This window comes from Tinamus guttatus, unplaced genomic scaffold (genome assembly GCF_059628265.1).
Source record: "Tinamus guttatus ecotype Peru unplaced genomic scaffold, ASM5962826v1 Tinamus_guttatus_pri_ptg000472l, whole genome shotgun sequence".
Classification (NCBI taxonomy): domain Eukaryota; kingdom Metazoa; phylum Chordata; class Aves; order Tinamiformes; family Tinamidae; genus Tinamus; species Tinamus guttatus.
In genome coordinates this window covers 5951325-5964235 of record NW_028289006.1, presented here as the reverse complement: position 1 = coordinate 5964235, position 12911 = coordinate 5951325, and the positions used below count along the sequence as shown (strand labels likewise).

General features: G+C 39.4%; 1 protein-coding gene across 4 annotated transcripts in view; it reads right to left on the bottom strand.

Annotated features, from left to right (window-relative positions):
- The window catches only part of EEA1 (early endosome antigen 1), a 63893-nt gene that overhangs the window by 38231 nt on the left and 12751 nt on the right, over positions 1–12911 (bottom strand). For 2 of the 4 annotated variants that reach the window (XM_088532901.1, XM_088532898.1), the window contains 3 exons: positions 5234–5361; positions 809–863; positions 627–692 (listed from right to left, as the gene is read on the bottom strand). In XM_088532901.1, the coding sequence (XP_088389027.1) occupies positions 627–692; positions 809–863; positions 5234–5361 (249 nt within the window). Of the gene's footprint in view, positions 1–552; positions 693–808; positions 864–5233; positions 5362–12911 lie in introns of those variants that run through there. The other 2 variants (XM_088532900.1, XM_088532899.1) reach the window with 2 other exon arrangements.

Genomic DNA, 12911 nt, shown 5'->3' with positions numbered 1-12911 from the left:
ACAGCCATAGCAGGGAGACTGGAAAAGTCAAAATGTTTTGGCTTCCTGAATCTCTACATTATCAGACTCCTTTTAACATTCCAGTAACCAGGCCCCCTGCCCCTTTTTTTTTTAATATCGAAATCTGACCCTAAAAACACAAGTTACGGACATTGAGCAGAAAGGCAGCAATAAGCATTCTGAAAATACACAGTACCAGAAAGAATTTTCTGAAGTTTATAACAATTCAGTATTTAAGTAGCTTATAGCAAAAAAAATTGTTTTCAAAGTTTGTACAAGGTTTTGTGAAATCATACTATCATTCCGCACAGCTTCTTACAAGAAAAACCCCATTGCTATGTTTGTCATTAGAGATGAATCACTACATTTGATTTATGTTCTTTAATAAACTGAGTTTTAAATAAGCCCAAAAGAAAAAGTCTGAACTGTAGCTCGTATGGAAGAATCACTATCTATCACTTTGTCTTTCAGATATATACTTCATATATATATTTTGTTTTCAAGAACATGTCAAGAGTCAAGTTATGGAACTAACTAAATCAGGCCACGTGCCTTACAAAAAAAGGTATTAATCTTCAATGTCAATGTTGATGATAAACCTGCTTCAAGTATTTTAAAGGAATTACTTGCTGCTGCTGCCCCTGCAATTTTTCTAGTTCTTTCTTCAGCTCTTCTGAATACCATCTCTCCTCCTAGAAGAGAAAAAAGGAGATTGGGAAGAGCAAACCATAAGTATGGTTGCTTAAAATAGTAGAATACTTCGCAATTTGAAACAAAGAAGCATATGCAAGTAAAAAACATTTCCAACCTTCAGTGAAGCTTGCAAGTCCTGGACTTCTTGTCGGAGCAGTGATACTTCATCTCTGAATAAATATATCCATGAAGTGGAGAAAATGAACATGCAGTGGTTATGCTTTGTCATTTATACTTTCAGTGTAAGTTAGAATATATGTTAAGTAACTGGAAGATAGTTATAATCATGTATTATGTAACTATAATATATATACTTATATAGAGGAGATTATATTTTTTGAAAATTTGGAACAGAAAACTAATATTAGCTCACATTCATGTCATCACCTGAAAATTGCTAAAACATAAAGTGTCTTAAGTAAAGATATATACGTATACACAGGCCACAGGCGTGATCTTTTAAAGAAAGAATAATCACAGATTTCTTCTTTTAATATATGAAAAGAGTTGATGCATCAGCTTGACCACATGATTTCAGAACAGCCAAGCTTTGCACTGAGAGGTATAGTTGTTTTATACATCTTACAAGGAGGGCAGGTCTATTCTCCTTCACCTTCGTCTCAAGCAAAAGGCAGCGTGCTGCCCTCCTCCTCCAAAACATGCCGTTATATAAGTTTACCTCCACACAGCAATTCCCCAGCAAGTCCCACAGATACACTCACTTAACGCTATGAATGTTTAAAGCCTTGGGACTTTAAATTCTCAGATTTCATGCTCAAGCCTCCTGCCATGCACGAACACAAGATCCCAGGCTAAAACCGCTGCTGATCAGTTCAGACAGCACCCTTCTAAGTTTCAGGTCTCCTTACAGAATTACATAACTACAGATGCGAGGCGAGTGCTGCCTCACCGAGCCTCAGCTGTGCCAAGCTCGGGACGCAGGGGTCACTACAGCAGTGCCAACACCCTCATCCTCACCGCTCACACCGCAGCAGCGCTGCAGGGCCTGCTCCAGCAGACACGTGTGCGTGTGGACATCTCCACGCTCCCTCAGCTTCATACCACACAGAGCTGCTGCTGCAGTGCTGTGGCACTCCTTCCTCCAAAGCTGCTGCTGCTTTTATCTCATACTACTCGGGTGAGTACGAGGAGGGCGGGTTATTCCTCACTTAAACTGGAAAATCACAGATTCAACCTACACCTGAATATTACTGTCATGTTTGGGTCATCAAGAAGCAAGCGAAACGTACCGACACATGAACGAACAAAGTGATGTCAACAAGAACTCTGTCTGCAAACATCATTTTACTGAGCTATCTTACACATAGAGGCAATCCAGAGCACATCTATGGAGAGGGGAGAGGAAGCAGCTTTCTCGCACATATAGGTAAATTAGCTAAAATTCACATATTAAAAGTAAAATCTCAGGCAGGTGAAACACAGTTGACTATATTGAAGCTGGGCCAGAACACACACGGGCTGTGTAACACTGAATTATTGAAGATCCATTGGTCTTTGTAATAATTAGAAGTTTGTGTAACACTGAATTATTGAAGACACACCGGTCTTTGTAACAGTTAAAAAGTTTCTGGACTGTATGAAAATAGTTTGTAGCACAGAAGAGGTAGGCCAGGGACAGGTGAAGAGGGGGAGCTTGGAATGCAAACACCTTCAACAGGATTAGCCTTGATAATCCCAAGGCCATTTTGTTTGAGAGTGATCAGATGAAACCTAGGTTTGGATTAACTCGGCCAGTGAAAAATAAATAGGAAAGAAGAAGAAGAAGAAAAAAAAAAAAAGTATAAAGGATTACCCTCAAACTGTCATTTTGTTTTTCTTACTGCCATCCAAATCCTTACCAAATCACCCCTTCCCCTCTGAGCATGCTGCAATCCCTCCCTCCTCTCTGACACTCCTCTCAGCACATCCTCAGCTTTACCACCCAACAAATCCCTACTACCTTTTCCTTCTACTCCACACCATACCCACCACGTGTCTAATGCCACTACCTGAGCACAGCACTGAGCACTAATGGTCTAGCAAGATCACACTGGGTGTAGTTGCAGGATTTACTCTTGGCACCTAATTGTGGTAGTTCATGGCATGGAAGGGAAGAGGACACCATGTACTTAACAGCACCTGCATCTTTCTATTGACTAAATAAAGAAGTTCACCTCCTAACTTGGTCCCACAAATCACTTGTGGGTTCACTTGTAGGCAGCCAACCGGCTCAGTTCCCTGTTGTAGATCAGAATGTTTCCTTAATGTGGTAGTCTAAGTCTTGGAAAATAAATGTTTATGTTGAAAGAGAGGTTTCTCAAACAAACATACAACTGAGAAACATTAAAGAACGCCACACTGCATGGAAGAAATAGCTCAAGCGTTACACAACAGCTCTCACCAGACTCCCTCCGTACCATCCAAACTCCCTGACCTTGACCATTTTTTCAATTATACAAGAGAAAACAGAACCACTTGTCCTCAAACTGTTGAGAGTTAAGAGAAAAGTTTCACCAGCCAACATCTGGTTGGCATTGGAAATGTGTAGGCATAAAAATAAATATTTCATAAACTATATAAACAATATAGTTATGACCAATTATTCCCCCATGTGAATGCTATTATTCTGCTAGAAGTACCATTTCTGGTCAAGTTGTAACACTTGAAAAGGGCTTAAATCAGACAGAGAAGAAATATTCTGAAGTAAGCGTGCTCACAGAAAACCCAGTGCAACCCTTATGGTACCATACCATTTCTTCATGTATAGAGGCCTAATTTTGCTGTCTTACATTCTCCCCAAACTACCTGACTCCCCATTTTTCTTTCAAATTATCCTCCACATCCACTTTTTTTGGCTTCTCATACATTCGGTGAGCAAAGGCTTATGATAAAAACGATTGTAAAAATAGCACCATCTCAAAAAATCCACCATCCTTGAACAGGCAGGTCACAGGATGCTCACTTTAAAAAGCAGTATCAATTTACTTTGCTTACTACTTTTCTTTCCCTGCGCAGTTAAGAAAACGGAGGACACACAGGCTGTGGGTTTAGTGCATCCTCCAGGCACACTCCCTCCTGCTCACCTGCTGTGCATGTGAACCAAACCCCAGGGCCTTCTCTAGAGGCAGGATTTGCCCTATAAAATCACCCTTAAATATAAGTGGAAAATAATTTGGCTCCTTTTGGAGATCATACTTACATCTCATGGCTGTTATCTAAGTGTTATGTCTGCAGCATTACTGCTACCTGTGAGCCAAGCACATCTGACAGATAAAAGACACTATGCAATACCATACGGCTTTGTCAAAGCAGACACACATGTTAAAATGAGATTATATTTGGGAAGAACAATGCTTATGTTCCAGAAGCCTTAATGATAGACTACTGATGAAAAATCAGTGCTACAAATTCTGCAACTATTCTAAGTTCATTTTAAAATTTTGCCATTAGCTATGTGCCTTGAAAATGTCTTTTAAGACTGGCATTTTGTTTTATCCACATAAAACGCGGTGAGTTACTTGCAGCCCCTCCCTCCATTGCCCTGTGCTTATCTGCCTCAGAGCCTCCTCTCAGCAGCCTCGACACTGGCAATGCAAAATGTGTGTTCAGAGATCGCAGCCAGAAACCCACCATGGTTGGAAGAGCGTGGAAACACCCATGAAGAGGGGCCTCTAGACCAGTGCATGAAGACAAGACCTCCCCTGACAGTGGTTTTTGCTAGCTAGTGGCTCTTCTAGCTCTGCAGAATATTGGGGAGATGGGTACCTTCATTCAGATATCATCTCAAAAAGTTGCCTTTCACATCCTTTTCTTACCAAAAAAAAAAAAAAAAAAAGGAAAAAAGAAGTAAGAGGGTAAGTTTCACTTATCAGCTCCCACAATATACTGCTGGTCTCGGAAATGAAACTGCCTGATAGGCTGCCTGATAGGCAAACCTTACAGGTTTGACCAAAGAGTTTGATAAAATAAACCAGAGAAGATTTCTATAGATCAGCAAGGATTTTCTGGGATGTGGAAGCATTAGAAGGAATGTTAGTGACACAAAGTTCTCAGATTTGAAAGTAATTAGGCAAAATGGGAACCTAGCAAAGCAAACAGTGATGATATAATTATCCAGCACCATAACCACTAAGTGACAAAATCAAGTCGCTTTTCATTCTCAAAGGCTGCCCACCCTTCACCCCTGCTCAAAAAATGCAATTTCCCTTCTACGCTGGAAAGAACGTGGAAACTGATCTTTCTCCCCGATCCTAAAAATTATCCTGGTTTGGAACACAGCATTGCCAGCTGCATGAGAAATAGGTGATATAATTAAAAATATAAACATACAGACCTGCTAAATAATAGATGATAATCTATTATTTATCAATATCAGCCAATATAAGTTTCAAGTTGCTTTTTAATTGCATTTAGAAATGGGGCATGAACATGTAAATACTTTACTACATAATTAAGTGCTCAAATTAATACAGCCTGCATTGTAATTAGAAGCAGTTCAATACTGACACAAAAGCACATGCACAAAGGAATACTGTTCCACCTGTTCGGTGACAGATGACTTTCCCCTCCATGAGTTGAATCAATGCCAGAATCATGAACTGCTTCATAGTGCTTGAACAGCTCCTCAGCTGATCCATGAGACTTCATACACTGAGGACAAATAAAGCCCTATTAAAAAAAGAAAAAAAAAAAAAAAAGAAGTGAGAAGCGAGATCTGTCTTTTTGAATTATTTTTCCTCCACCACTTAAAAAAATTATTTTATAATTAAAAGGAAGAAAATACTTTTTAAGAAAAAGATTTATACTAAGTATACAGTGCTCTGGTAACAGTTTTGTCAACTGTTAAGTAAGGCTTACAAAAGTCTTTTTATTATTCATTGTGTTTTTCACAAGAGCATCACACACTAGTAATGAAATCTTTATCTAGAAAAATAACAACAGTCATTTTCAAAGGACTGCAAGAAACTTCCATACAACTTTTCACAAAATCTGATTCTTCTTCCAAAGAGGAAATAAGGTTTGGGGGCTTGTTTTCAGAAAAGGCGATATAAAAATACACGTGAAGGATACAAAATAAAGCCCTCTAAAGCACAGCTTTTTATACACCTATTATGACCATGTTCAGATTTTAATATGAACCAAGGGACAGTGAAAAACAGTGTTCATCTTGCATATAACTCATACATACAATTCAGAAGCAAAGAACTGAAATCATCCCTCTGCAGTCAACAGAATCAGAAAACACCCATTCACATTCCAGAATATTTAATACAAGCTTGATAACAGCAAAAACTTAACAGGGCAATACCAGGGCAATATTCTACCCACAAAGCCAAGTGAAAACAGTCACTCTGATGTACCTTCAAACATGTGTGGCCAAACTGGCATTTACCAGAAGTGTTATATATCTCACTTTATTTAACAACCTATTCAATCCACTTTTAACTGATAGGGTTTCATTGGTTATCATGCTCACCAAGCCAAATTCTCATTTACACTGTAGCCAATATGCATCAAAATGCATGTAGTGAAACAAAATTTCAGAGTGGAAGTAAACAACTTAAAAGCACTTTATAATTCTGAACTGAATAGAGATCCTCATGCAAGTGAAATTAAGGTCCTATTTTTTTTAGTTTACTTGAAAAATGCATTTACATTTTTAAACATTTCCCTTCCGTAATGATTTGTATCCCATTCCAGCACTAATTGTATCACGTGAATTGTGTTAATTGTATCACATCTAAACCCTAAAACAAAGATCTTTGCAATCCAAAATCAGAGCACTTACATTTCACATAGCATATGCTCCTGCAAGATATCCAACAGACAGACAGGGTGTTTTGACACTCAGTTTACGTTCTTATCTGTGTATTTGCTCACTCCTAGATAAGCCACGGATCTTTAAACATAATTACAATGTGAGCATACCGAATGTATATGTTGTCACTCACAAGAGCACTCACTTTCTACCTTGACGTTGATAGAATTTTATTTCAGAAGTCATTATAAACTAAATAACCAAACAGTAATATGGATTTAATCCAAGAGAATTGTCAAGTTAGGCTATTCAAACACAGCTGAATCTCCGGAGCATCAAACAGAAACTTTATTGCTTCTATTTTTATTCTTTTATCCTTATTTGCTTTATTTTTCAGAAAATTTAAGAAATTAAATATACTTGTTTGTCAAATCCACTACATCATCATACCGAAGACCGACTGCAGCAAAACTGGATCAAACAAAACAGTATCTTCCCTCCACAGCAGAGCATAGACATTTACCTGTAACTACAATTCATTTATTTCCAAAATTCATTTAGCATTAAACTAAGTCCTAAGCACCCATGCCATAAGGGATACAGGAAAGTTGGTCCCCTACTATGCTCCCAGTAACACCTGCCCCATATAACTAGCATGGGACAGCAATGAAAGTTACCCTGAGCAAAGGCAGCAGAGGGAGAATCTAGAAAATTCCTGGCAAAGAGCAACGACAACAAAGGATAGGACAGGTCAAAAAGCGAGGAATTTGCTTTGTGGATGACACGGGAGCAGACGCCCTCATGCAGTCACTGTTGACGATCCCTTCGGGATGAAAGACACGCACGCAATTCCCGCTGCGCCGCTGGGCTTCCCGCCGAGAGCAGGGGCTGCTCTGCAGCGAGACAAGCGCGCGACCCTGCCCGGCATCAGCGAGCACGGAAAACTGCTCCGTCCTGCCCTTCCTTTCGCCCTTTATTCCTCTCCTTTTAAGCAGCAGCATCTGCTCCATTACTTCGGGCTGCTCGGTTGGGTTTTATTGTGTGGAAAGAGGGTCCTGGAGAAAAGGAAAGCACAGATTATGTTTCCAATTAGCCCAAGGGGACAGCAATCAATCACTTGTCCCAATTGCTACCAGACAAAGGCAGACCGAGATTTTTTCCAAAATCTCAGTCAAAACTGAATGCAGTTCCCCCACAGACAAGAAAGCTGCAGAGCCAGCGGGATGCCTTGGATCCCAGCGGGTGGATGGGATCAAGAGTCAAACCCACCGCTCCTGGGAGGCGAGGGGAAGCATGCACAGAATTTCCTTTCTAATAACAGGAACCACCTTGCCTTTGCTGGGCTGGAGTAAGGAGCATGTCAGCCAAATACAGCCATAAGAAACTCTCTCTCTCCTAGCATCACCCTGAGATGCATTTTGAAAATGCATATTAAAGTACAATTTAGTCATCTGTAGCTGAACGTGTGGGGAGGAGAAGGAAGAGAAGAAAACTCCCCGTGTGAAATGCTCATAGTATTTTGTCTGTTTGGAAGAATTTGGATCAAGTGCAAAATAATCACATGCTGGGCAGACATGGTCCTGATATAAAGGGCAGATCACACAGCCACAGGCACTAAGGGGCTGGAACACTGGCTCCCACAGCTGTGGTGCGGGAGGAAGGGAGATCTCCGCTCCTGTAAGTCTACGCTCGTCTTCCTTAACTGCACAGACCTTCACAGAACAGGCAAGCACCAGCGTTCTTGCAGCTGAAGAAGCAGGTCACCATATACAGAATGCATCATTCTGTTTTTCCAAAGGCTGTATTAACCAAAATTACCCAACTGGGTAGATCTCATTTAAAAACTCATTTAGGAGTTGCAGTGCATGAAGCACAGCCAGGGAGAACTGAAAGGGATTTAATATTCCCCAGTTAATAAAGGCAAAGATAGCACTTCCAGCACCTGCAGTGCTGCACACACACGCACAATTCCTAACTCCCTGACTGACATTTCCAACGGAGCTTTCTCTCTCGCTTTATGCAGAGGAAAAAAAAAGTGCCCCAAAAAAGTTAAAGAGGATTAGAGGATTTCTGTTTTCTGTTTTGTTTGTTTGTTTTCTTCCACTAGGGAGTATTTCCATCACATTTCGAATCCTGTTTCTCGATTCATGGGTTAGTGGCTGGATCTCTCCCAGCAGGCCTGGCACCAGGCATCCCCACCGCACCACACCGGGCTCTGCGAGACAGCTCTCTGCTGCTGCAACGACTTCCAAGCACACCGGCTTTATTGAGGGCACAACAGAAACTACCAGCTAGAAATTTTGGAGACAAATGTCCTGCCTCGTGTCAACTTCTAATGCCAAATTTCACCACCCAGCTCAGCTACCTACATGGAAGCACGATAGGATTGTTTAACTGAGTTTGTCCTATGACTAGACCTGTACAAACATTCCTGCATAGATATTTTCCCCCTCTATTAGGTAAGATTTACTTTCAGCCCTGATAAAGTTAAGCTTCTCTGTGCTCTCTCTTAAAAGGCATCTGAGGAAAATGATGCCTTCTGGGTAGCACATTTTTACATATTATTTTACATAAGATAAATAGCATAAAGTATTACACTTTATGCTTATATAGAGTATACTTTATATGTAGTATAAAGTATTAAATATAATATATAACTCTTTATTTATATATAAAATACAAATAGAGCACATAGCACTCTTCACTAATACAGACAGAATTTCTGCACCATCATAAATTTTTATCCCAGCTCTTATGTCATGAGTCAAGCTTAAACAACTAGAGAACTTTGCTATTTTCCACTGAGAAGTCAATTTTGTTCCACAAACATACTTCTTGGAAAACATTCAAGTGCTGCAGCAAAAGACAAAGAGCAGAACTGCAATGTAACTGACACTTCTACTATATGGAAATGATAAATCAATATTCTACATGGAGAGCTTAGCTCAATCTAACACCTACTTTAACATGCTTGAACTCCTCATGTCCGGGCTCTAGTTTATGAATTTTAGTTTCTGTGCTTCATGTTTGACTGTTCAGAAGTACTGGGCTGGCACTCAAGGCTCTAAGCAGCGTGCACACCAGGCAATAGCACTGATCCAGATCCAAAGCCATAACATCCTCTAACCATGATCCACTCTCGTCAAAGCCTCAGAATTCAAACTTACATTAACAGTTAGTTCACAAACCTTTATAACAATATACAGCTTGTCTTGCTGATATAGCTCAACATGTTCAAAAACTGGAAGCAAGTTTAACAGCTGTAGGGCACATGCATTCACGCAGAAGCAGACACCTTTCTGGAGCTGGTTTTAATTTTTAAGCATGACAAATTCTTGGAAAATCTCAAGTTCACTATTCATGGTTTTGCCCTACAGTCAAACATTCACAATCCTTCTATCAGTAAGGTATCCATTTTCATCACCATTTAAACAGTAACTCTAAACTAAAAGTTGGATATTCTCCAGTTACACTGTGATTTAGATGCTGAAACATTTTACAAGACCAAAGGTTAAGAACAGCATATACTTAAGGTCAGAGGAAAAAAAAAATGTATTCATATTTCAGAGCTGAAAGATACATCAAGTAGTTTCTACATTTTATTTCCTGATCACCTATCAAAACAATTAGCTGAGCCCTCAAGAAGTTCTCAGACATCAAGGACAAGGCCATGTTCAGAATTTATTTCAGAAGTCTTACATACTGACATCCCTAAGTTAAAGAATACATAAAGAAGGTCACTCCTTTCATATCGTTAACAGGAAAATACATTTTGTTCCATGCCTTCTATCAGAAAAAGCATTTTCCTCTAGCTTTACACATACAATAAAATGATAATGTCTTCACTGGATAACACCTCTATCTAATCATATGAAAGATGACCTTTTTGCCTTTTCTCTAATAATTAAACTCTGCAGCCCATTTCAATTTTACATGCTAGTATTTAACCTTCAAATCAGAAAGAAAAAAACATGTCTGCCTACAGTTCGTTTATAATAGACTGCAGACTCAACATCCTTCAAGAAAAGAAGCTGGTTTTACTAGGCAAGAATAGAACCAAAATAATTTCTAGTTCATTTTTTTCCCTTTTTATTACTATTGATGAGTCTGTCACAATCAAGATAGGTTTGTGACAAATTAGAATTTCTAATTCAGTGCACGCTCTTTCTTAAAAAAAAAAAAAAAAAGTCATTCGCATGGCCAAGTCAAATCAGATCAGGATCTCTAATTTGCTACAGCATTTAAGCAATACTAAGAGAATGGAGAATTCATGTAGCAATACAGTTCAACCAATGACTTCTGTTTTTAAGCAAAACAGGCAAGTACCACTGAGGTGAAACCAGTTACTGTGGCCTAATTTGATAATATGAGAAGGAACTGAAAGAGTAACCCAAGAACTCAATACCAGCGTTAAAGCAAGGATACAACGGCCTGTGCAGAAAAAGCAATCTGCAATTGCCTTTGGTAGTTACAACATGGTTATCTACGAAAGAAGAGGGAACAAAGTCCCTGTTTGGGAATGAGGTGATGCACGGGTCCTCTGTACTATATTTGCTGGCTGGGTTGGCTTTACAAAGTAATTGGCACCAACACCATGGTGCTGCTTCTTGCAGTAGAATAGGCCCCTGTCCTTTAACGTAAGACTTAATCTGTGCTTCCAGGGGAAAAAGAAGGTATTTCAATGTCACTTGAACGAGTTACATGCTAAAATCCCTGGTATGAAGCATGAAGACTCTACTGAGAGCCATTTAAGTGAAATATCATGAGTAAAGCTGAAGGTGAATTGTGAGGATATGTTCCAGCAGTCCATCAGGCACAGTCAGATGTTCCAGCAGTAAAAGGCAGTAATTTCTGAGCACCAGCTCTCATTGCCCAGAGCAAGGAATGCAGAAAAGAGCAACAAGAACACACAGTGGCAAATCAAATTCTGATCAGCAGACAAGGTTTTACCAATGGAAAGTGGTTCAGTGAAGAAAGAAATAGGCAAACTTAAAAGGGTGGTACTAATGCTTTGGTTAAACGATTAACAATTTTTCAGGCCACACATAAGGTAGTTTTGAACCAAACATTGACTTTACAACATTTAATATTCTGGATCCTACTCTATTGCTGAGGAGAACGTGCTGGCAAAAATTGAGTCCTACCTTTTTTCAACAAAATGTATTTAAGTTTTCACAGTAGTAACAAGTATCAGAAAGCCAAACTCAGCAATGCTGCATATGTCTGCTAGAGAAAACAACACTAATCACATCATTTTTTTTCTTACCATGTTGTCTCACAAACTGCCAGGATGGAAGGGAAAGCGACAACCTCACTGCATCGCTCTTTCAAAAGCAAGACGTGCTCATTACAAATGCGATCCTCCTTTTCCATTAACAAGGGCAAACCAATTTCTCAGTGATCAAACATTTTAAGATTTTCCATATTAGTACAGATAGCAATTATTAATAGATATCCCACTGTTTCAATCCTTCTATGTATGCTGATATAATGAAAGATCAAACTGAAAAAAAATCATATATTAGTTTTCTTTGCATCTTACCTCTTCCAGTTCTTCTCTGCATCACTGTACCAAAACCCACAACTAGTAATAGAGCTTGAGTTAGAAATAACTTGAACTTCACATGCCATATTCAATGCTCACACTTTGTTAAGTTAAAAAATCATAATTACTGGCAGGAGTAACTGCTTGTGGTAAAACAACAACGAAACCACAAAGTAGGCAAGAACCCTCAGTCAACTCCATGAGGTTTACTAAGCGGAATCCAATTTAAATAAGAATAATTTCTTCAGGTAACCGAACCATCTGACATCCCAGTATGCACAATACCTCCACATGACAGCAATCTGTCACTGGTAGGTCACAGTTCACTTAAGAAAGGCACTGGCCAGTCCTATTGATCAAGGCAGTTCCCTGGTGCAGCTGCACAGCAGCAACTGCCGGTCTCACCCAGATCGTACAGAAGTATTGACTGCTCCTTTTAGCAGCTCTCACTTCATCCTCGAGAAGAGATCTCAAGTAACCTAAGGATAATCACTCTACTACTGACAACTTTCCTCATCTTTGGGTACAATGGCCCACGCACTTTTAAGTTTTCCTTTGAAAATAATTATAAAGTGCAACTACACATCGACTTCCAAGTAGGAGAGAAATTACTACTTAGCAAATACGTATAGCAATATGCACAATAAAATCATATAGTTCATACAGCTAAGAATAAACATTTTGATTCCAGAAATAAAAACTACCTCCTTTCCATCAAGCCCAGCTAGCGCATTGGAAGCTGCCTACCCCCAAGAGTCAAAAATTCACTCTCAGAAGATTCACAGAGGAACAAATCAGATAGCCCTGGCCAGCTGAAGGCTCTTTTTTTCGTTTTTTACACTGCACCTTTGGAAGAAGTTAGAAACACTGTTTTTCACAACATCTTCCTGAAACAGCATTTGCATTTTGTTGGGG